Raw genomic sequence first — 23,828 nt, forward strand, 5'->3', positions numbered from 1 at the left:
CAAATCAGAAGGAGTGGTGCATTACATCTTGTTCATTTCTCTCGTGGTCATCATGTCTCAATTAATCTAAACAGCCTTCTCGCCAGCCTTCTGCCTGAACCAGTCTCTCAACCACGCTCCCTCTTCCAGGTCATGGATGTTCTGGCCTCTGGGACCCAACAATGAGAAGAAGGAATGATACTCGGTCAATAGCTCTTCTCGCCTCCTCTCAAACTCATCACCCCTGAACTCTTCACCCCAACCACAGTCCTGGAACAGTTGGCGCTTGCAGGCAAACATGTTCTGGACTGCTTTTGCAACCTCGAGTTTGGAGTCCAGTGGTGCTAGTGGAGCTGGGGGCGGTGGAGGTACCTCCGGAATGGGGCAACCATATTCGATGGCTGTATCGCGCAGCTGCTGGGCACTGGCGTGCCGCATGGACAAGATCTTCTGCCGTAATGCCTTGTTGTCTGGCGCATTTTGCTCGACTCCGTCCAGGACCATCCCGATACCCCAGCCTTCTGGTTGTGCTTCTCGGGTCGGGGAATTCTCTATCGCGATCCTGTGCTCGGCAGCCAGTTGCTTTAGTTCTTCGACGCTCATGGCGCTCGTGGTACCCGATCGCTCTCGGCCTGATCTTAGCGCCGCATTCAAGGCAGGTATCCTCATTCGTGCTGCCTCGATGTGCTGTTTTAACTTGGCGCGTTCGTCTCTTAGCATCTCCGTCTCTCCGGCGTTTTCTTCGTAGCGGTTACCAGCACCTACGCCAGAGAGAAGGCTTGGTCGCGCGTGTAAATTGAGTGTCTGGTAGCATTCGCCTTCATCGCGCCATGGAATCCAGTCCAGACTGAGTACCTCATTGCGTAGAAGATTCCATGACTCTTCCGTAGCTCGATTGGGTTGATGCTCGTACTCTGTGTGTTCGCTCTTTGAGGCCCAGCGTCTCATTCTCTCTGAAGCCAATGTTGTCAGCTGGTGGACATCGCTGTCATTTGCGTTGCCGACTTACGATCTCTTGTGTCGTATATGTATTCCGTGCCCCAACCCCTCCCGCAGAACGTGATTTTGAAGGCCCATGCTGGCAATCCTGTCTCGCCACCGCGAAGTGGTTGCCTTGATGTCGCTATTGTGTTGTCCCATTCGTGACCCTCGAGATACGACATGGCACCACTATCTGGCGCTATCGGCACACCCTCCTCTTGATCTGACCAGTACTCCAGTGCTTCGTTCGACGGGTAGGGTAGTAGTTCCATGAGAGCGATTGCCTCTGGCACGAAACCAGCAGCTTGTAATTGTTGAACGGCCACTGCTGGTTTGCCGGAGACACCGTAGGGAGGGTAGAGTACTTCATCTTCACGAAGGTATCGCATCTCGATCAATGTGGCGTACATCGCATTTAGGCCATTGATGAGGTCGGCGTGACGCTTCGCTACCTCTTGAAGTATAGCGGTGTGAATGTCCATGCTTCCGAGCACGGGTGAGTCAAACATGGCTTGTTGGTAACAAGTCTCTGTGGTGATGGTTGTCATCAAGTCGTCGTGGGGGTGTTCGGTAGCTGTATGAGAAAAAAAAAGTAGGTAACTGATGTCAGTGATCGATTCCAGCTCTCACAGAAACCCCGGAGTAGCAAGGCATGCATGTATATATTGAACCAGTATTCGTATCCGCTTTGTGACGGTCCAAGGCGGAGCGGGAATCCTTTGTATAAGAAACGTTTGTATTGAGCAACGGTTTCGCCCTTCCCAAGGATCGATCATATCATAGATCTCACGGTAGATCCTGGAGCGCAAATCTAACTCGATGTGGTTGTTGCTCTTGCAAAACCGCTTCGGCAATGCCGATGATGAAGCCAGTTCGTAGTGACACCAACGGATGAAACGGTGTGCTGTATATGGCAGTGCTGCCCTTATCTCCAAGTAGGGTGTGAAGCGTATTCTTGCCTGTCGAGCTTCGTAATACCTTCAGACTTCCACGGCTCGTGTTTCTAGCAAGTCATCTGTTCGCTATCTTGCTCGTGGGTTGCTTCGACGTTGTGGCGAGATCTTGCTTGTCTCGGATTCCGATTGCACCGGCGGTCGAGATCTCTGGTACGGCCCAGACCTCTTGTCGCTCTTCGAAGACGTCTTCAACTGTCTCTTATCGAATAGTAATCATTGAATACTCGGACTGTCGACCGAGATCCAGCTCTTTCGAGGTGAACATGTTCTGGGAGCACAGAATAGAGTTTGGAAGTCGTGGTGGAGAGATGGGTGTCAACCTTTTGGCATGTAAGTGGCTGACTCCTGCTCCATTCCAAATTGGGCGTTGCCGCTTCCTATCAACCTTGCCCTCGTCACCAGGCTAAGATGAAGTCGAGATGATTGTTGAGTCAACTTCAGACAATCTGAACAAGGAACGATCTTTCCAGAGCAGACTCTGGAATAGTTGAACTCTACTTTATCAAGTCTCTAGTCACGTTCGGTTTGTTTACTGATCTGAAACAGCCCACTTGCACATGCATCGATGACAACATAGAAGACACAACTGATGTCAATTAGACACAGACGATAGCCAGATGCGTCAGCGCATTACCCGAACATCTGAAGCATAGCTCGGTCATCGTTTGGATCTAATCACGATCCAGCATGTTGCGCGGCAAGTGTATTTACACCAGGGTTGCCCCCTCGGTAACTTGACGATGGCACGTCACATCCTACCATAGTGATGCATGAATCAAGGTACTGCGGAAAGTCATAGCTAATGTTCACAGAACAGGAAGCGGTTTGAATAGACATAGTTTTGTAATAAAGGAGCCTAATTGGAATGCTAGAGGGGTTGATGCACCTTCGGGACACACGAGCACTGCAGCATTCGCAGGCATGGAGTAACCGGCATGCACTTTACAGGAAGAATTCACGCGCTTGTCATTGCTTCCCATCTTAGACGACTGCGGCCTCGCCATTAGTAGTTGTCTTTGCCGCTGCTGCGGCGGCCACTCTGATAGCAGCCTCTTTGGCCTTTTCGGGCTGGGGATGTACCCAGTTCTCGGGCTTTCTGCCGTACATCTGATAGCAAGGCGTGAAGACTGTTTACAGTATTAGCTCGTGAAATTTTAGTTGTAAGTCTAGCTGGCACTCACTCTCATATTTACCACCATCTCTCAATCCCCAGACGGCCTGACCTTGTGTGTTGAGCGCCTCTAGAAGAGTGTCGGTATCGACCTTGCTCTGATAGCCGACCTTGCCTGCGGTCCACGTGAAGGCACGAGCAAGTCTCCAGACCCAAGGTTTAAGGAAGTATACGGTCCACCAATCTTTTCCTGTAGGGAACAGTTTGGTATTGGCATCGAGAGGACTCCACCAAGGGCGGTCTTTCAGACCCTTCAATGCGTGATCTTCGACATGATATATTTCATAGCCAGCAAACTTGAACTCCTCAAGGGCTTCTGCAGTTGTCTTCATGTTGGCAATACCATTACCACGCTCGATTCTGCGACGGATGTCGATGTGGTGTTCGTTCTTGGGGTCGAACTTATCAGTCATACACCATTCTCCTACACCAAAGACACCGCCGGGCTTAAGCACACGACAGATCTCAGTATAGACATCGCGAAGTTCTGGAGCGTGGACGGTAGCTTCTTGAGCATAGACGAAGTCGAAAGTGTTGTCAGGGAATGGCATTTGCTAGAACATTGATCAGTCATGTTCGTAAGTATCGCAGTAGGAGATGGTAATCTTACACAAAAGTCTGCTCGGACAAAGTCAACTTTGTCGCTAAGACCTTCTTCCTCGGCATACTGAGTTGCACGATCGACCTGAAATTGAGTAATGGTGACACCGGTGATATGAACGTCGGCCCACTTGACATAGTCACGAGCGGGCTCGCCGATACCACACCCAGCATCCAAGCCTCGCATGCCAGGCTTGACACCCATTGTCAAGAACTGATAGTGGTCATGAGCAGCTAGTGCTTCTCGGATCGACTGTTCCTTATCGAGATATGGGCCAAAATGGAACTTTCTGTTCCATCCGAACTCGAGGTTCAAAGTTGCCAACTCGTAGTAGCTATCTCGGAGTCAGCCTGCAAAGTCTTGTTCTGTGGTGCATAGTACATACTCATGAGCGATCTGAGAATATTTGCCCTTTCTCTTTTCGCGTTCTTCTTCGAGTTTCACAAGGTCGACTGGCTTGTTACTGTTTTCTTCGACAGTATAATGACTCCGAACTTGCTCGCCAAAAGCGTCGTCAGCGCGCACTGCTGGAAGTTTGACTGCTGCCATGTTGCAAATGGTTTAATATGCTCTAACCAAAAGGCAGTATACTGAGATAGATCATGAATGGCTGTGGATATCGCTTATAAGGAATGCAAGAAGAATTGCCGGATTGGCATCTTAGTATTGTCCTCATGGTGACATGCAGATGGAGACAATGAACCGTAAGTGACGCCTCAACGCATTGCAAACCGCGGATTTGCCCTTACAAAGGCGCTCATTGTTAGCCTTGGAGGACCTCAGAGATTGTATCTTGGCTTGTTCACGCGATGTTGTTGACTAGGTTGCTACAGGGAGCGAAATATTTCGGTGTTGAGACGGAAGATAGGTATACATGTCAAATGTTTGATCAACATGATCTCGGTGCAGAATGGATTCCAGAAAGCTCCAAAGTATAGATTCTGTCTACAGCCGCAAGGTATTCGAGGATGTGAAGCCAATTGTGCCTGGTTCGCCGAGGCAGAGGGTGGCTGCGACAGAGGTACGAAGCGCAAGAAGACAACCTTACCGCCAAGAAAACCAGTCTAAGGTCGCTCATAATGATCAGCTGTTCATGTGTGTACTTGGTACGTATCTGACGATCCCATTGGCAGCTGACTTGATGGTATGAGAATAAAGTAGGAAGAGCGGACGGGTAGCTACCTTATTTGCTTATCTACTGATAAGGGACTCGGGAGCGTGCTTCACATGCAGAAAGCACGGCCGCCTTTCAAGAATTAGCGCGTCATGTTGGGTCATGAGGACAGGCCCATAGCAACGACCAACCTCTCGATCTCGTTCAGGAGCATCTTCCTTGTTCAAACAACGCCATGGCTCGAGGGGAAGAACCAATGCTGACGCGCCGCCCGTCGTCGCACAACGACGAGCGAGCAACCGAAGAGGATGCCCTCTTGACCGGCCAGAGGCCAACCCGCCAACCCGCTGCCTCCCGATGGGCAAGATACAGAGAGATTGCCCTCTTCACCTGGGGACTCGTTGCCACCGCCGCCGTCATTGTTCTAGCCGTCGTATACCAACACCAAACCTCAAAGACAACATCCGAAAGACATGGTGAACGACCCAATGGAAAGAGGAATCTGGTATTCATGGTTTCTGATGGTATGGGCCCTACGTCGCTGGCCTTGACTCGAGGCTGGAGACAGTACGTCAATGCTCTGCCTTGGGACGGCACTTTGGTGCTGGACAAGCACTTGATTGGAAACAGTCGCACACGAAGCAGCAGCAGTCTAGTCACCGACAGTGCTGCTGGAGCGACGGCATTCAGTTGTGGACACAAGTCATACAATGGCGCTATCAGTGTCATGCCCGACCACTCGCCCTGCGGAAGTGTTATGGAGGCTGCAAAGAGAGCTGGCTACACGACCGGTCTCGTTGTCACCACCCGCATTACCGACGCTACCCCTGCCTGCTTTGCCTCGCACGTCAGAACCCGTGCCATGGAAGACCAGATCGCCGAACAACTCATTGGAGATGGTCCTCTGGGCAGAAATGTCGATCTGATCCTTGGCGGAGGAAGATGCCACTTCCTACCCAACACAACTGCTGGTGGATGCAGAGCGGACGGGAGGGACCTCATCGAGAAGGCCGACGAACACGATTGGAACTACATTGGCACCCGTGAGGACTTTGATGGTCTCAACCTTGGCTCTTCGGTCAAGCTGCCTCTGCTTGGACTTTTCGCACCTACCGACATTCCTTTCGAGATTGACCGCAGACATGTCGATGACGAGTACCCTTCGCTCGAAGAGATGGCCAAGACCGCTCTGCGTGCTCTCAAGGATGCCACAAAGGACAGCGACCAGGGTTTCTTCCTCATGATCGAGGGCAGCAGAATCGACCATGCTGGTCACAACAACGACCCTGCTGCTCAGGTCCATGAGGTGCTTGCCTACGACAGAGCTATGCAGGCCGTTATCGACTTCCTCGAGGAGGACGACACTGAAGGTCTCATGGTTGCTACTAGTGATCATGAGACTGGTGGCCTGGCTTCCGCTAGACGTAAGTATCGTCTGTCGCTTTCCCTCGGTCCCTGCTAATACCGCCCTAGAATTGAACGTCAACTACCCCGAATATCTGTGGTATCCCGACGTCCTCGCAAACGCTACTCATAGTGCCGAGCACACCGCTCGTCTGTATTTCTCCCACCTCTCATCATCCCAGCCTTCCAAGGCCGACCTCCGCAAATATCTCCCCAAGCTTATCAACGACAACTTGGGAATCAAGAACGTCACCCCTGAAGAGATCGAATACCTGATTGAGCACCCTATCTACGCCCCCTGGACACTTGCCGATGTTATCAGCAAGCGTAGTCAGACAGGCTGGAGTACTCACGGCCATAGTGCTGTTGACGTGAACATATACGCTTCTGATCGCCATGCCGCCAAGAAGCTTCAGGGCAACCACGAAAACACAGAGGTCGGTGAATTCTTGCGTTGGTACCTTGATGTCGAGGAAGAGGTGAAGGAAGTCACTAAGGAGCTGAGAGACAAGCTGGAGATCTCTAGCGGCGAGAGCTGGTTGGGTCCTATTCCCTCCCAGGAGGACCTGGCTAAGGTCGAGACTCATTTGATGAGTCCTCAGAGAGGCTTTGAGCAAGCATAATCTATCCGATTGGAAAGAAAGCATGGTGTTAGCATGTAATATCTTGGAGGAACATTGCATTAATAGAGCATATACCCGCATTCTCTGGGGGGCAAGCATGTCGTCCGGTTAGATAGACAATGAACACGCTCGATTAACACATTTACTCGTCTCTTTGACCTGTGATCAGGTAAGCCACATAAGCTCATCGACTCGCTCCTCATTCAGACAGCTCAGGAGACAGAATCTTCATCGTAGTATGCCATACGTTGCTGAGGTCAAACGCCGAGCATGCTTGCCTTAGGATGTCTCTTATATCGACGGCTGATCACGAAGTAAAGCAACAAACATATCAAAGAGCTTCCAACTCTATGTCATTAGTACAAAACCAGTACGGATGGGATGCCATACATGCAAGGTACTCTCCGAAGGCCTAGGGCTAGGCATGCTTGCTCTAGAAGTGGCCAGTCCCGTCTGAGTGTGTACAAGAGACCTGTATCAATTCCATTGCGTTCAGAATTGATTCCAAGATGATGTCTGTCGCGAGTCATGGCTGGTGGATGATATCGAATGAACCCAGACTTACCACCGCACATTACTCGCGGCGTCATCCATCAAGTGACGAGTAGGACCAGTACAACTTTGAGTGCAGATGACCTCCCAAGAGCGCAAAAAAGCTCGGACTCATAGCAAGAGAGATTCCTCACACTCCAAATTCACCTTTGGTATCAACGATCTTGCGCAAAGGTAAGCAAACATCCCATCCAGATTGGCGCTTGTCCATGGTGGCAGCCATACCAGTCTTCTCTCTCCAATGGAATGACGATCTTACTGACTTGAGATCGATAGAAACATGGATCAATCGTATGCCATGTTAAGAAGAAACAACAGACCTGTGTGTCGTATGTGGCAGATGGGTCGCTGCGAACTTAACAGCATCCAGTGTGAGTTCCGCCATGCGGAGCCAGATTTCAATACACAGCCTATGCCCATGCTGTCCGAGGCCTTCGACCCTTCGCCGCGCTTGCCCGATCCTCATTGGGACGATCACAGAATGCATCCAGACAGAAAGCCTCTGCAGGAGCTTGTGCTCCCTGCTCCTTCATCATCTATCCTCGAGATCGACCAGAGTCGTCCTGGTCTGGCCTTCCGTCAATCGCCTTTGCGCGCAGACATCGACCAAGACAGGTGGGCAAGCCCCAGGGGCAGTCCTAGAGGCAGTCCTAGAGGCAGTCTCAGAGGCAGCCCACGCATTCAGCCTGGCGCAAACAACACCTTTGGAGAGATGCAGTTCAACGCTTCTGGCAAGTGCGACGAATGACATTTGTAGCATTCTTTCTGACTCTGGACAGGCCAACGCATGCCAATGGATGACGTGTCGCAAACCGACGCGTTCAACGCTTGGAAGGACGAAAGAGAGCACCACAATGGTATGCCGCTCTTGTGACCAGATCTACCGGGTTGCGACACTGACATACCTGTAGAGTTCGTTCCGGATTATGACATGACCATCTATGAGGACCCAGAAGAGTTCGACGGCGACGCGCCTATGAGTGAAGACTACACCGATGACGGTATATTTCTTCAACCACAGACTACCTACAGCTTTACTGATGTTGCTTCTCCAGAGATCTCCAGACTAGCTGAGCTCGGCGACGACTCGGAGGAAGAGCCCGAAGACAAGGAGAACGATCTTTCCCAGATCATGTCGAATGTGATGCAGGTGGACAACGAGAACCCGCTGCGACGCCAGTTCGGCCAAGTCGACCTCACCCAACGCACGGACGCCACACGTGAATCTTCATCACCACACCATGTATTCACCTTCTCATCAACAACCTCATCGTTCAACATGAGCCAAAACAGAGACATCTCGCAGAATGGCGGTGCGCCCAATACCAATGGTGTTGGACCCCACCCGTCATACATCCAGGTCGCCAGGCCTTACATCTTCGAACAAAGCATAAGAAACAGTCTGGCTGCTCTTGGCGCGACTGAACATAAGGAGGACAGTCTCCGTCTTCAAGGCGTTCAATACATTGACAGTGTTAGAAAGGCCTTGCAGTTGTAAGGTTTCCATGTCGTTGTTGCGCACTATCTCATCTGACCGTCGCTCCATCTAGGCCTGTTCGCACCTTCAACACCGCAGTTGTGTATTACCACAAATTCCGCCTGGTCCATGCCGACACCGAGTACATGTTCGCAGTATGTTTTTTCTGTCATTATGCAATCTTATATTAGGGCTTTACTGATCTTCGATAGGATGCCGCAGCCGCCGCGCTCTTTTGTGCTTGCAAGATCGAGGACACCTTGAAGAAGTCGCGCGAGGTTCTTTGCGCCGCTCACAATCTCAAGTTCCCCTCATCAGAGCACTTGAGCCCCGATGACCCGGTAGGTCTAGAGATCATGAGTCTTGAATCCGAAGACTAATTCCTCGCAGATCTTTGAGCAGCCATCAAAGACAGTTGTTGGCCTGGAGCGTCTTATGCTCGAGTCAGCAGGCTTCGACTTCAGAAGCAGACACCCCCAGGAAGTCGTGATCAAGGTGGTCAAGGAGTCAGGTCTGCCCAAGGATCCTTTGGGCAGGACCGCTTACGACATGTCCATCGACGTCTACCGCACCTTCGCCCCCCTGAAGCAGACCACCTCAACCATAGCAATTGCTTGTGTTGAGCTTTCTGCCCGTCTCCTGAACATGTCTACCGAGTTCAACATGGATGCTATCGTGGGACCTCAGGGTACCAGTCTCGAGAAATGGTCCACCGACCGCGGCATGGTCATGGGTACGTTCCATAAGTCTCTACATCTTATGGCATAACTAACCAATGCGCAGAAACCCTTCTGGACTTACTGGACCTGTTTACTCACCATCGCCATGCTACCATTGTCGGCCCCCAATTCTCCATGGATAACTACATCGCCCTCCGCATCCTTCTCAACAAGGAAGCCACCGCTTCTAACATTCCTCGCTACTGCAACTGGGTTGAACCCGCAAACAAATCTGTGCTCAATGGCGCATCCAATGGTGGCGCAAAGCACTCGCCGGTCTCACCTGCTATTCCAGGCTCCAACATGAGCCCTAACTCTCCTCCTGCAATGGGCCCCACTACCGCTACTGGTGCTAGAAGCAGAGTTGGCGAGCGTGGTAAGGATGGTACCGTTCGCTTCATGCTCTCCGCTGAGCGTGCTCGTGGTGAGAAGGAAACCGTGGCCAAGTTCTTCGCCGAAGACGAGTGGGAGGAGTACGAAGAGGAGATCGATGTTCCTCTTGGTCAGTAATCGTGGGTCTTCATGACCTTCATGATCTGAAAATTTTCTTTTCTGCATCAAGCGGGTGGCAGGTTTGCATAAGGGAGGCGTTTACATGGAGTCGGTGGTTCAAGAGGTTTTTCGTTCTTGTCAATAAGGACTGGGTGCACAAAAAGAAGATACCCCCGACGTGTTAGATGTAGTTATAACAATCCAGAATGAAGTTCGTACTAAAATTCTCGGCTCCAAGCTTCGCCCAAAAGACTGGCGCTTTCCTTGTCACACTACAAAACACAATCACATCCTTACCTCTGCACCGCATCGCACAAATTGAATCCGCTGATCCAAAAAAGTTGGCCGGCAAGACCTGAGCAAAACATGAGCTCTCCATCGGGGAATCGAACCCCGGTCTCCCGCGCTTGACGAGATTTCTCTTGACAAGCGGAAATCATGACCACTAGACCAATGAAGATGAGCCAGCTGAGCTGGTATTGGTTTGATGGGCGAGTTTGCGCTGAGTCGATACATGTCCACTAATTTTTTGCCATGAGGACTACTAACGCCCAAGCGAATAATGCCGACTTGGCCCGTGGAAGTCGGAAACATCAACTTCAAACGGTTCTTGTCAGAAACTTTATCGTTGACTCGTGTTCTGAATAGAGAAGGTTGGAGTTTGCGTGGGCACGTCAGAGGGCGGTGCAGTAAATGGCCTCAGGGCTTGGTAAACACATCTGGTGGACATTGTGGTTTTTGGAGACAAGTCACTCAAACGATACGCGGTCTAATCGTGCAGTAGTCAGTCCACGTTATGAATTGATGTATGAAATTGGTGGGGTTTAATAATAATAGTATTGACGCTGAGTGGTATAGTTCTGAAAATGAGCAAATTGGAAAAAAAAAGCATGGCGGAAATCGCCTTGTCGTCGTGGTCGTGGGCGAGGTGGGGAGACCGGCCTAAAAATGCAAAACTCCTCCAACACCTTGCTAGATGGTAAAAACAAAGAAATCCGGGAGCCTGAATGGCACAAAATTCGCAGATAAGAGTGGAAGAGTGAACACTGCTCTGAGTGGGCCGAAGCATCAGGGTGATAGCATCGGCGCCCGCGGGGTCTAGAGTGTGTTATTGGACCATGGCCTTGCAAAGCCACATTTCCCAGTAGGCTCTGAGGCCTAGGACAGTAGCTCTACCGTCATTTCCACCTTCAGTACCGTCCGGATCACCAATCATGGCAGCGAAGATCCAGTAGATAGCGACAGCCCAAGCGCTGAGCGAGACGGCCATGGCAGTGAAAGGCGACAGAACATGAACCAGTAGCAGGCTTGAGACACTCTTTCCTTGGGTGATGTTGAACGAGTAGATTGCTCGGAGTTGAAGACGGTTTGATCGGGCAAGAAGGGAGCGAAGTTCTTCAGACAGTGATCGGCGGGAAGCAGAGAAGAATCGTAGAGGGTAGGTGAGGACGGTGAAAAGGGTGACGACCAGCGACCAGATACACAGTAGACCGGAGAGTAAGACACAAGGACCAGATAGGTAGAGCTATAACATAACGTAAGCAAGGGGATATGGTATTGAAGCAAACAGATGGACATACCAAAATCTTGATGGCCTTGGACTCGAGGTGTAAACGTTGATCTACCAGATCGTTGTCCTCGTCCGAAGACATGCTGGACTGGTAGGGAGAGCGAGCAAAGTAAGGATTATATCGCTCGGCCATTTCTCGACTCCTGCGAGGCGACACGTTGGTCTGCTTCTCGAGATCATGGTCGCTACCAGCCTCATGTTTCTCATTCAGCTCTCCTTGCGAGTTGCGGACGACCGCGGGCGCCGGTGGCTTTGGTAGTGTCGAGGGAGCATTTTGAGCGATGTGGAAGGTGTGTTGAGAGTCGGAATCCGAGGCATTCGAGTGCCGGTGTGAAGAACGATCGGCCATGGTCCAGCTTAAATCCGGGCAGGTGCAGATACGAGGCTGCCTCAGTTGACACGGCGAAAGTCGATGGATTGTTATAGGCGGCGTTCAGACAAGCAGCTCATGTCAGTCACGCATGGCCGGCCGTCGTGCTTCTTTTGACATGTTTGCCAAAGGAAATGCCAACAAGAACAGAGACTAGGCGTGTCTTGGAGCCAAGGCTGCTATTATCCTTGGCCATGGTTTTGCCAAGAACCATGGTTTGGATCTCCATCTGATCTACCTGTCGTCGCCGATGTTGCTGCTCCTCTTCAAGGTTTTACCATCTTCAAGTGTTATGACTGCTGTTTGGCGTCACGAGAGGGCAGTTGCTGCGCTCCTTCTCTGTTTGTTTCGACGAAGCGTTCCTTCGATCCTTGCTACGGCAGGTGCAACTTTCCCCGATGCCAAGGCGCACGTTTGATCACTTCGTGCTCGCCCAGTTCTGTCTGGTTTCTTGACCACCACTTTTTTGTTCTCTTCCAAGCCGCCAATACCGTGATTATGCAAAGATTCGGTCAAACACCCCCTTGTCCTGCGCCCCCAGCTGAGCTCGAGTGTTGTCGCACCAATTTTACCAAGACTCATAGCATGCACTTGGCCCGTTACTCAATGCGACACGACAGAGCGACAATTCCCTTACGGAAATCCGGCAGCTGTGTCTTCTAGGCGTCGTTCAACCTACGTAAGCTCCAAGACTCCTATAATTTATCTCGCCTATCGTGCCCTGCCCTCACGACTACCGTATATTCAGCAGTTTGGCATTACGTCCAAATTGAGACAGCTCTTGATCTTTCTATGAGTTGCATCTCTATTCTTCCTCCATGGAGATCTGGCCGCGGCCTTGGGCGGATGATCTGCCATCATGGTCTCTGATCCGGCGACTACCCAGCCAATAATGTTGCTCCGCCCTCAATACCAAGAGTCCCTCTCAAGTACTCTCCCTTTAACTCACGACATCACGACCATGTGTGGCCTTGGAGTGTGGCTTGCTCACATCGACAAAAGTTACTCTACACCTGCCAATCTCCAAGAAGCTTGGCTGCGGCATCAACGATATTCTCAAGGTACAAAACTCTGATGAGTGCAAACATACAAGACTCTTGTATCCGGATTACGGCCGATAAAAGATCTCCTCGTCCATGGTTTTCCAAGGCTCACATTGATATTTCAGATGACAATTCAGAAGTGATGCAATGCGGTGCGAGTTCTTGTTTGAACGTTGCCATGAAAACTCGGCCGAGAAATCCAACAAACAGCATTTCGCATTGGGCTTTGACCATGTCATACTTTGACCAGAATCAAGCCCTCATGATTGTGAACTTCGAGTTGCTGTCCTTATATCCGTCTCGGCCCTCTCGTGTCAAGAAATACCTTGGCTGCTCGAAAACTCTACGTCTGGAAGGCATGGAATAGCGACTGGACCAAAACACACGCCCTATAGATGATGGACTTTCGATGTTTTCCAGCGGAAGGTGATGTGCCCCAGTCAGCTGTTCGTGTTATCTACGACCATCATGTCGTGGGCAGACGCGCCGAGCATCTTCTACTTGGCGGATTCTTGAGTACTTACTCGACACCCTCCATATGGTAACGGTGTCAGCTCCGTACGAACGTGGTGGATAGCGCGCCGAGATCATGGGCATACACGAGGCGTCTCTTGGAAGTTCAAAGCATGTTTCATATCTGCACAGTATCACGAGTTCTTGCGGATGGCCTGATATCTTTCCGACTGTCCTGCTTGCGCCTTCGCAGAGAGCGTCTCGTTGGATGCGTAGCCGGTCCTTGATAATCAATACTGTCAAATGGTCGAAATTTTGGTGGACGAGGCTATTGTTTCAGCTGGTGGTTTCAATCCTATGTGCGCCCATGATTCCTGGCTTCATCTCTGACAAGATCATCGACTGCTGCCTTGTCGGTTTTCGTTGTCTTCCAAAAAACACGAACTCAATGTTGATTGTACATTCGGCATTTATTCTATCAACCAGCGGAGCCAGCCCTTCGCTGTAGATTCATTTTCCTCCAAAGACTTCGGTGTCAGAAGCAAGACAAACTATGTCGCGAAAGCCATCCATACACATCCAGCAGACAACTTTCTGGTTTTGATTTCGTCTTCTCACCAAGACTCGGGACTTTGTCTAGGAAGCATCTATAGAGGTAGATCAGGTAAGTTCAGAGACCTACCCGGCTTTTGTCCGCCTGTTGTACATCGTGTCGCATGTGAGTATTCTAGGTTGTGGAGGAAGAGCACATATCTAGAAGATCATGTTCAAAAATGCTCAACCACTGACCCTGTCCACATATCATGGTGTACTTGACCTTCTCGGCTATCGAGGACCAGGCAACACACAGTGGGAAAAGCTGCGTCCTAACTTCGAGCAACGTGATGTGTTAAAACGTCTATCTGCATATCCTTTAGGACATGAATATCATACTAGCGACAGGATTATCTACAGCACAAGCCTTGACTCTTTGAGGTGTTTGCGACGAAGCACTCTCAAGCTGGATTTTTTTTACCATTGTTTGAGACACTTGATCCTCTTGTCTTATTCTTATCACTGCCATCTGGTTGATATTCGTCGAATGTTGTGCTGTGAGCTGTCTGCAGTCTCGTACAATCATACATCACCAAGATGCTATCACATGCCTCATGCATAATCCTAATGCATATTCATAATTCCCAGCCGAGCTTCAACAGCTCCCCTCTTTTGCGAGTTTCCCCTTGACTCCGTCAAACAACCGCTTGGGCAGCATCTTTGCTACCCTTCCGCGAAAACTTCATACTCTTTGCCTGATAGCTCCATAAGCTTGCTTTGCCGTCCTGTCGTGATCCCAATCTCCACGTCGGTGAAGGGCATGGTGTTGTGCGATATTGTGGCGTGCAATTTGTTGTATGCGCCAATGTTCCCGGATGCACGCATGCATGCATGTAGCTTATCCTAGTCGATTACCCGATCTCAGACCCAAAGCATCCAGAACTCCTTGACAGCATCACCCCCTCTTTTTCGCTCGTGGGATAGGATCGAATCTGGAAAAAGGTCAAGAACACCAGTTCACCACTGAACTTTCCTTTGCCAGCACTGGATGGTTTTGCTGGCCATTGCAGGTGGATGATGGGAGTGGTTCCAAGTCGGAAGTACGGCAGTAGGGGCTGCACGCATCTTTTGATCGGCAAGTAAGGCTGGCTTGTGATTGTCAGCAGCGAAGTTGCGGACGATTACAGCCGGGGCAGCGTCTCTGTTGCTTTAGAGGTGAACCCATCGTTGTGCTTTTGGAAGAATGGTCGAGCGGAAGTAACGAGTGCTATATTGCTCTTGTGTTCAGCTGCCTCGTGTCTGCCACCTGCCTTGCTCACCGTAGCAGAAACGGAAGACCAAGACTGTGTTCGTATAACTTGGGTGGGAGGCACCGCTTTGTTTTGTTGTTCCTTTTTTTCCTGGGATCCGAAGTTCGAAGTGGGTGTACTTTTTGTGACTCGAAATTCGTGCTGATGAGAGGATAGGAATCAACTCGGCGATGTCGCGACGTTCGCATAATCGTCTGGACGAACCGGTGATGGCGCACTGGGACCAATATACCCCTTCTCGGTTCGAACAAAGGATCATCCATCCTTACGCCGTGTCCGGCGGGCTCAGGGTAGATGCTAGACAGTACGACAGTAGCATTCCTTCCTCAGGGGCTCTGTCTGTAGCAGACACGAAGGCATCCAGCAGTGGTCTGAGCTCCACGGCGTTCGAGAATGTGCCATCATTGGGTCGATCCTTTGGAACAATGTCGACAAGGACCTCAGGTTCCGACGGCAGTATAGCGTCCTCGAAGGCCAACTCATCAGTGTCAGGGTATGACATACGTCGACCTCCAGCAGGGGTGTTGCAATGTTCCTTCGCCTTCTTAGGTTGCCGAGAAGAGTTCACCGATACCGAATCCTGGATGACGCATTCAACCTCACACTTCCGCTCTCATCGCCCACCTACCCGCTCACAATGTCCATTCTGCAGCTATCGATGGACTTCAGACAATGCTTGGAATGACAGGCTGGAGCATGTGGCTGCCTATCATAGAAACCAGAGGATCAGTGCTGGCTATAGGGCTGACCATGATCTGTTCCGACACCTTTTAGATCGTAAGGTGGTGAGCTTTGGAGAGTATCAAGAGTTGGAGAGAGCCCATTGGTGTGACGGAGTGGGTGGTGTATATATGGAGACACATTCTCCAAGGAGGGAGAGAAGAGAAGGTGCTCCGAGAGGGTGGACCTCTTATCGTGTTGGCGGTTGAAGTAGTGATGGGTATATGCTGGGTGGTTTCATAATGCTGATATCCAGCGGTCGTAGGTTGATCTGTCTTTGCGAGGCTGGAGTGTCATATCCAGGAGTTTTGGGAATGCCTTGTCACCCGACTTAATGATGAGTTCATGATCTGATGATTTTCTTTGTTCTTCCAGCAAGTGGTGGTGTTGATTTTGCTTTGTCGAGGGGTGTTTTGCTTTTTCCACTCTGGCAGTATCTTTCCGATGATACAATCAAATCAATCAACATTTGAACCTACATAGGGACAGAAAATATCTCACGCGATCTTAGATCAAGTAGGCTGGGCGTTCGTTTATATAAAAACAGGTCGGTCTAAAAGTAGTGCCTCGAGTTTAGTGTGTAGCTCACCCGTGACTCCGGTTCGTTGCACAGCCTCCTTGCCGCACATCCACCATCACATCCACATGCGCCAGTAACTTCTAGATGCATGAATTGTCCGTAATCGAACACCCCGGCGGATGTGATGAGGACTCTTACTGGACGTGGAAGTGTCCCTTGTAGCCACTCTGCCTCTTCACAATAGTGCTCAAACTACATGGATACATTCGAGGGCGGGAGAGATACCGACGAGCATGCTAGAACGCCGAAAAGGAGATTTGTAGCGCATGTAAGTCAAGCTGTTGACGCGTCTTCGCCATGAAAGGCAGTTACGACGATATCGTGTGTGTATGATCAGCTTTGGACACACGAGCAGGCGGGTGCGGTACATAATACATCCATCCATATCACGCATCTGTTGTATGCTCATGGCAACGATCATAAGTTGTAATCAGTCATAAGTTATAATCAGTCTCAAAACAGAAGATAAACAGAAGATGTTTGGAATAGTGTGTGAGAGTCTCCAAGATGAAGCTTGAACAGGATCGGAATGATGGCTGATGTTTGTCACCTAGCTGTGAAGGGATTCACAAATTGTTTGGCAGCGACAGAAGCTTCGATGTACGTTCAGAAAGCAAGAAGGTGACCTGGCCTGATCAGATGATAGTGATGAACAAGGCAAGACCTACCATGCTTGCAGCGAAAAATATGTGGTCTGCGAGAGAAGTGAGATGGGGGAAGCTTTGGAGTGTCTTGGTGGTGATTTCGGCAGTCGGCAAACCTTCCCAGATCAGGGCACGGGCGTCATTGCGGTCGACCAAGGTGATGCGACAGCGACGACGAGGTGCAGTGACAAGCTCTGTAATTGATCAAAAGCTCAAGACGATACCGACCAGAGGCATCACCGAATTTGAACCGAATCAGTTCATGGTGAAAGGTCGCCATGTTGTCGGCCTTTCGCGCGCAGCCCATCTATGAGCTCAAACAACAAGACAAGTCCAAGATCGAGTCGGTCTTAGCATATGGTATGTTGTCAGTCTATGATGAGGCATGGCAAGACTGACGAGGTGATGTGCAGGCGACCGACTTCTTGTAGGCCTCAGTACAGGCACGCTCCGTATATACCGCGTCAACGAAGTACCCGAGACAAGCCCAGATGCGACACCGTCAAAGACACGCGCTGTCGACCTTGTGCGGGAGGAAGAGAAGTTCTCAAGAAGAGCAATCCAACAATTGGCAATCATCAAGGAAGCGAACATACTCGTCTCGCTGTCCGACGGTCATGTCTCAATACACGACCTTCAGACGTTCCAATTGCAGGAGAAGCTGGACAAGACCAAGGGCGCAACTGCTTTCGCCGTAACCTCGAATGTCATCAAAGACCCCGTCACCGATATTCCGTCGCTCGTATCACGTCTGGCTGTTGCTGTCAAGCGTCGTATTCTCTGGTGGAGTTGGCAAGATATGGAATTGTCCCCTGAGGTTCAAGAGATAACATTACCACACTCTCCCAAGTCACTACTATGGGCTACTGGAACAAAGATGCTGGTTGGTCTGGATCCCGGGTTCTCAATCATTGATATTGAGACTTTAGCTGTGGCAGATGTCATCAAACCTACACCGACCGGCAATGTCAGATTTGGTGCTGTCAGTTCGTCGGGCATGGGCTATATGGGAATGGGAAGCTGGGTTCCGAAACCCATGGCAACAAATCTAACAAACAACAAAATGCTTATTGCGAAGGATGTCAACACTCTGTTCATCGACACAGATGCGAAGCCTGCCGATAAACGTCAAATACCATGGGCATTCGCTCCTGAAGCCCTAGGATACTCTTACCCCTACTTACTCTCACTACAACAGACCGCGAAGGGAGCTTTGGATGTCAGAAGTCCCGACACACTGAACCTATTACAGACCATCCCTCTACCAGGCGCTTCAATACTTCATGTTCCTCAGCCCAATATCAGCTTGGCGCATGCTGGTAAAGGCTTTCTTGTTGCTAGTGACAGGTGTATCTGGCGTATGGTTGCTCTGAATTATGAGGCTCAGGTCAGCCAGCTTGTCGAGAAGACAAAATTCGATGAGGCCATCAGTCTTCTCAACATGCTGGAAGATACACTTCTCAAGGACAAACAGGGTTCGATCAGAGAGATTAGCATGCTCAAAGCCCAGAACCTGTTCTCTCAACAGAAGTATAGACCAGCGTTGGATCTGTTTACCGACGTTTCTGCTCCGCCAAAGCGTGTTGTTTCACTATATCCGAAGTCCATCGCTGGTGATCTCTCGACTATTGAAGAGCCTACGGAGCTTACTGATACGGATGAGCCTTCTGGAGAGACTAGTGCTGCGGAGGAAAACTCGTCGCAAACGGAAGATCAGGTCAAGAACACACCAACTCCTACAAAATCAGTATTGGGCAAGTTCAAGCCATCGGCGGTTAAGGATGATTCTGATACTGCATCCATTCGCTCTTTCCGTACGACGAGTGAAGCTCCTCGCGAAAAGCCTGCAAAGGATGCGCCATTGACTGGATCTGATTTGAAAGCTGCCGTCATGGCATTATGTTCATACCTAGCTCAATCTCGTGTTCAAGTCCAGCGACATATGAACACGGATGGTACACTCAAGGTTGAATTGACCGAAGGTACTACGCCATCATTCAGCAATCTTATTGAGCTTCCTGAAGGTGCCGAGAATATCGATTGGAAAGCTGAGTTGTTGGAAGTCGCTAAGCTGGTCGATACTACCTTGTTCCGCGCCTACATGCTCGCTCTGCCGTCACTCGCTGGACCACTATTCCGCCTTGACAACTTCTGCGACCCTCTTGTTGTTGAAGAGAAGCTCTACGAAAGTGGAAGATACAATGACCTTATTGACTTCCTTTATGGCAAGAAGCTGCATCGTGAAGCCTTGGAATTGTTAGAAAAGTTTGGTCGTAATGAGGCCGCAGAAGAGGTCATGCCAGCTTTGAGAGGACCAGACAGGACCATCGGATATCTGCAGAATTTGCCTGCTGAACTCATCGACATCATCCTGGAATTCGCGGAGTGGCCAATAAAGGTTGATTCGAAAAAGGGTATGGAGATATTTGTTGCAGATACTAAGAACGCCGCAAATCTGCCCAAAGACAAGGTGTTGAAATTTCTTGTTCCATTGGACAAGTCGCTTGCAGTGCAATATCTGGAGCATGTCATTCTTGAACTCAACGACAAGACGCCGGAGTTCCACCAGAAACTGGTCGATTTGTATTTGGAGAAACTACGAGACAGAGAAGGAAGCAGCGATGAAGAGCGAAACCAAGCTCGGACGAAGTTGGAAGAGTTTTTGCGTAACAGCACGCAATACCATAAACTCAAGACTTTCAACCAGCTGCCTGCTGATGGTAATTTGCGCCGTCATTTCCTACAGATACCAAGTATACTAACACAAACTCGCAGATCCCGATGTTTACGAAGCTCGTGCGATCGTCCTTTGCGCCATGGGTAACCACAAGCAAGCTCTCCAGATCTATGTCTTCCAGATCCAAGACCACGAAAAAGCAGAAGAATATTGCAACAAAATTTACCTCTCGACTTCGACATCGCCAGCGCCCGTCGGCTCAAACCCCAACACCGGCAGCCAGACCTACGAAAAGAGTAGCATGTCCACCGATCCCGAGGACCAGCAGCCGAACGTCTATACTACATTGCTGTCCCTCTACCTCAAACCGCCATCACCGCACAAAGTGCAATGGGAGCCTGCACTGCAACTTCTCTCGAAACACGGTCCCCGCCTTCCTGCAGCAAACACACTAGATCTCATGCCCTCCGACCTCCACGTCAGCGAATTGAACTCCTACTTCCTCGGCCGCATCCGCAGCGCCAACACCGTCGTCCGCGAAGAACGCATCATCACATCCCTCCAAGCCATCCTCAAAACCAACCTCTCCTCTGACTTGCTTCTCGGCCCTGAACATGCTCAAGGTAAAGGTGGAAGAAGTAGAAGGGTGGTGATAAGAGAAGACGACCATTGTCGCGTCTGTCATAAGAGATTTGGCAATTCGGCTGTTAGGGTGTATCCGGATAACGAGGTCATTCATTATGGGTGTGTGGGGAGGAGCGGTGTGCAGAGGATGAAGGCGGGACAAGGCCAAGGGTTGCAAGGGTTGAGGGTATTGCCTTGGGGGTAGATCGGGGGATATGGGAGGGAGTGGAAAGAGTGTAAGTTAGGAAGATACCCAAATGCAGTTTTTGATACTTTTGATGGGTTTCGTACCCGTGCAGGATGTTGTGATGCAAGCCAGTTAAGTCGATGTCTTTGTCGAAACTACTGATGTTGATGATCTACGCGCGCACGGCGTGTATCTTTGGGATGTTCAGTTAGGGTATTGATGACTAGATACGACTTGTAAGACTACATCAATATCTGCAGTCTAATCAACAGTGGAGCCGTTGACTTGAGAAGGATCTCCATAGCCGAAGCCAGGGGGAGGCTGAGGGGCAGCGAAGCCATTGAAGAAGGAGAGATCTCCATGGGCAAAACCCGAGTTGCCGGCGGCAAAGCCAGAGGGAATGTGGGCGGCGTAGTCGTTGGAGCAAGGTTCGTCTGCTGCTGCGGGCCAAGCTATCAGAAAGCACTATGCCGTCACTTCGACGACGCACTCTACATACTACCTTCTTCTGTCAACTTCAACGGGACCGCTGCAGACGACATGCTAGAGGAGCAGAGATATATGGTCCACACTATTGGAAGCATCAAGATCCTATACAGAAGATGAGAAGGCATAGACGACGCTGTACCAGAGCGTGTGGACCAAGTTAAGGCTGATTTTCGCGGGATCTAGTGAAAGAACATGGAAAGGCGAACCTCTTCTTCGCTGTATCTAGCGAAACGACATCAACAACACAATGGACACTGACATACGAAGAAGCGAAGCCAGAGCTGTGGCCCGCTAGAATTAACGTGAAGACGAGTCTGTTCGGAGAGGAGAGGGCGAGAGGCCAAGTTTGGGCAGATCACACCCGTCGTCTGCTTAGAGACTGTACAGGACGGTCAGAACGTTAAGATCTTAATGGTCAATGCAATCATCGGTATTCGGATCACACGAAGGGGACAGGTGAACCGTTAGAATCTCAATGGTTTTACAATCAGTGGCATTCACGTCACACACAGCGGACAGTTGAACCGTTAAAGCCCTAATGGTTTTTACAATCAGCGGCATTAGAACTGAGTGCAAGAGGCCAACAGCACAAGTGACGCCGTACATCCAAGGCTCAAACAATGCAGCAATGAGTCGAACCATTCAATTCTCGTCGATCCTTACATGTAGCATGGTGGGATTCAGACTGTCTTCCGCCAGACTGTGCAGATTTCTGATTATGAGAGTTATCAACTAACCTGGTCACTTTGCTAAGCCGTATAAACAAGAAATTTCGGATCTTTGGAATCCATGAATTATGTGTCTTAGCTTACAAGGTCCAGAAAAAAGCCCATACTGCGCACCTCCGGAAAGATAGAGTGGGACGAGTGCTTGTCATTGAGCGGAGGAGCGCCATGGTTCTAGTTTTTGTGGCTTCTTGTACGTAGCCATCATTCATGGAAGCGAAGATGAATAGACACTATAAGCACACTAAAAATACACAATCGACTTCGCGACAATATCACACATCTAGCGAACGTGATGCTCGAACCACTTATATTTGAAGAGTTGCAACAATGATTATGGAAAGTGACAAGAAGAATGTGATGATCTAGAGACGAAGTGCAAAGAGAGAATGCTCTTGTTTTCGGATCCATCTATGTAATGACTAGCAGTTAGACTACCATGGTCAATTTGGCTGTCGCTCGTGATTAGGCCAAAACAAGTCGTTTTCGAGGCTTTTCATCAACTTCCTGTCTATTGGGGCCAAAAAGAAACACTTCTGACATATCTTACCGGCTCAAAAGCAAAAAAAAAATGTGTTAAGTCACTTGTCTAAATTAGGCAATTAGTATGCTGGTTGGTGTTTAGGAGGTCGTTGGACGTGTGTGCTTACTTGCATGTGTCTGTGGAATGTTAGTTTGTGTCAAAGTTTTGACGATGCTTAGATTCGAACTCACCATCCTTAGTGCAGGGGCCATGCTAATCTTCTCTGTATAGTTTCTAGCGGCTTGTTAGCGATACGTCCGTGGATAAATTACGTTCGACCAGACGCACCAAATTGACAGATGTCTCCGAAGAGACACTTTTGGAGCAGATTGTTGGTATATATTGCTTGCAATGTGTGACCGGAAGTGCTATGTAACAAGATTTGTAATTTGTCTGAAGCACTGGCAGACAACTTGAACAAACACGAACTGCTCGTCAAATTCGTCTGCTTAGACCGGTTCTGCACCATTTCCTCCTAGGTGTCCCATTATAAACGTTATTCTTTCTTGTCTTGGTTGCTATTTCCCCTCAAATCCTTGTCATCCTTTTTGCCACTCTCATGTTTTTTCCTCTCTACTTAAGACCACATGTTGTCGTTTTGCTAAGCCTAGCCAACATCGGCCTTGTCTTTGGTTACACGTTATAATCCGCATGATTTTATGAACCATTAATAATTTGGCGGTCTGCGTGTCACCCGTACTTGGTTCAAATGCCGCTAAACGTGTTGACCGTCAAGAAATCAACGGTTCACCTGTCCCGTGGATTCCTTAAGCGAGTGACCGTTAATATATGGCCGGCTTCGGCTTCTCCCTTGTGGTCGGCCGTATCGTTTCGCTAGAGTCAGCGAAAGCTGATTTCTCTTTAGAAAGACCTGACGCTGTTGAACAATGTTGCTAGAGGCACTTCCCTCGCGGAAAGCGGTTCAATCGTCAAGGGATAGAGAGATTATTCAACCCTAGGGTTGAATAGTATCGTTCCCTCCGAGGCGTTGAACCCTGGGGTTCATTAACATTCAACCCTGGGGTCGAACAATATCATACAACTCACGCTTACCTTATAATCAAGGTACCCCCTAGGGTGTAAAAAACACGGGCTCTTTTCAAGATACTCCCTAAGGTGTAGACACGCAGTGCTTTCTCGAGATACTCCCTAGGGGGTGGAAACTGCAGGCTTATCCAGGAACACCTACGATTACCCCTTATGGGGTAGGTAGACGTAGTCTATCTCCGACCACTGCTTAGCCAGGACATTCGAGGGAATATATGATATATCATCTGTGATTTTGCGACTCAACCAGCACGCTCGAGATT

The 23,828-nt window shown here is 49.8% G+C and overlaps 9 protein-coding genes across 9 annotated transcripts; 6 read left to right on the forward strand and 3 right to left on the reverse strand.

Annotated features, from left to right (window-relative positions):
• Positions 1 to 66: 66 nt before the first annotated feature.
• M438DRAFT_275919 (uncharacterized protein) lies at positions 67 to 927 on the reverse strand (the record flags this gene model as incomplete). The annotated part of the gene is made up of 1 exon (XM_029900818.1): positions 67 to 927. The coding sequence occupies one exon, from the start codon at positions 925 to 927 to the stop codon at positions 67 to 69; it is 861 nt and encodes a 286-aa protein (XP_029759574.1).
• Positions 928 to 2,796: 1,869 nt separating this feature from the next.
• M438DRAFT_366090 (S-adenosyl-L-methionine-dependent methyltransferase) lies at positions 2,797 to 4,356 on the reverse strand. The gene is made up of 4 exons (XM_029907848.1): positions 4,074 to 4,356; positions 3,698 to 4,022; positions 3,098 to 3,641; positions 2,797 to 3,043 (listed from the first exon to the last, which is right to left on the reverse strand). The coding sequence occupies exons 1-4, from the start codon at positions 4,235 to 4,237 to the stop codon at positions 2,898 to 2,900; spliced, it is 1,179 nt and encodes a 392-aa protein (XP_029759575.1). The 5' UTR covers positions 4,238 to 4,356; the 3' UTR covers positions 2,797 to 2,897.
• A 555-nt stretch (positions 4,357 to 4,911) lies between these two features.
• Positions 4,912 to 6,958, forward strand: M438DRAFT_346339 (alkaline phosphatase). Its single transcript, XM_029905650.1, has 2 exons — positions 4,912 to 6,226; positions 6,276 to 6,958. The coding sequence occupies exons 1-2, from the start codon at positions 5,038 to 5,040 to the stop codon at positions 6,827 to 6,829; spliced, it is 1,743 nt and encodes a 580-aa protein (XP_029759576.1). The 5' UTR covers positions 4,912 to 5,037; the 3' UTR covers positions 6,830 to 6,958.
• A 633-nt stretch (positions 6,959 to 7,591) lies between these two features.
• On the forward strand, positions 7,592 to 8,644 carry M438DRAFT_32049 (uncharacterized protein). The gene has a single exon (XM_029902878.1). The coding sequence runs from the start codon at positions 7,765 to 7,767 to the stop codon at positions 8,290 to 8,292; it is 528 nt and encodes a 175-aa protein (XP_029759577.1). The 5' UTR covers positions 7,592 to 7,764; the 3' UTR covers positions 8,293 to 8,644.
• A 9-nt stretch (positions 8,645 to 8,653) lies between these two features.
• On the forward strand, positions 8,654 to 10,289 carry M438DRAFT_320451 (cyclin). Its single transcript, XM_029902876.1, has 5 exons — positions 8,654 to 8,875; positions 8,932 to 9,013; positions 9,071 to 9,199; positions 9,249 to 9,591; positions 9,642 to 10,289. The coding sequence occupies exons 1-5, from the start codon at positions 8,661 to 8,663 to the stop codon at positions 10,085 to 10,087; spliced, it is 1,215 nt and encodes a 404-aa protein (XP_029759578.1). The 5' UTR covers positions 8,654 to 8,660; the 3' UTR covers positions 10,088 to 10,289.
• Positions 10,290 to 10,865: 576 nt separating this feature from the next.
• M438DRAFT_406351 (uncharacterized protein) lies at positions 10,866 to 12,332 on the reverse strand. Its single transcript, XM_029909840.1, has 2 exons — positions 11,650 to 12,332; positions 10,866 to 11,594 (listed from the first exon to the last, which is right to left on the reverse strand). Exons 1-2 carry the CDS (start codon positions 11,986 to 11,988, stop codon positions 11,178 to 11,180), a joined length of 756 nt encoding a protein of 251 aa, XP_029759579.1. The 5' UTR covers positions 11,989 to 12,332; the 3' UTR covers positions 10,866 to 11,177.
• Positions 12,333 to 13,530: 1,198 nt separating this feature from the next.
• M438DRAFT_32109 (uncharacterized protein) lies at positions 13,531 to 14,219 on the forward strand. The gene has a single exon (XM_029902903.1). The coding sequence runs from the start codon at positions 13,642 to 13,644 to the stop codon at positions 14,011 to 14,013; it is 372 nt and encodes a 123-aa protein (XP_029759580.1). The 5' UTR covers positions 13,531 to 13,641; the 3' UTR covers positions 14,014 to 14,219.
• A 993-nt stretch (positions 14,220 to 15,212) lies between these two features.
• On the forward strand, positions 15,213 to 16,481 carry M438DRAFT_346346 (uncharacterized protein). The gene is made up of 2 exons (XM_029905651.1): positions 15,213 to 15,458; positions 15,506 to 16,481. The coding sequence occupies exon 2, from the start codon at positions 15,520 to 15,522 to the stop codon at positions 16,276 to 16,278; it is 759 nt and encodes a 252-aa protein (XP_029759581.1). The 5' UTR covers positions 15,213 to 15,458; positions 15,506 to 15,519; the 3' UTR covers positions 16,279 to 16,481.
• A 986-nt stretch (positions 16,482 to 17,467) lies between these two features.
• M438DRAFT_298484 (uncharacterized protein) lies at positions 17,468 to 21,059 on the forward strand. The gene is made up of 3 exons (XM_029901993.1): positions 17,468 to 17,653; positions 17,707 to 20,013; positions 20,069 to 21,059. The coding sequence occupies exons 1-3, from the start codon at positions 17,572 to 17,574 to the stop codon at positions 20,797 to 20,799; spliced, it is 3,120 nt and encodes a 1,039-aa protein (XP_029759582.1). The 5' UTR covers positions 17,468 to 17,571; the 3' UTR covers positions 20,800 to 21,059.
• Positions 21,060 to 23,828: the final 2,769 nt, after the last annotated feature.

This window comes from Aureobasidium pullulans (assembly GCF_000721785.1).
Source record: "Aureobasidium pullulans EXF-150 unplaced genomic scaffold scaffold_11, whole genome shotgun sequence".
Taxonomy (NCBI): domain Eukaryota; kingdom Fungi; phylum Ascomycota; class Dothideomycetes; order Dothideales; family Saccotheciaceae; genus Aureobasidium; species Aureobasidium pullulans.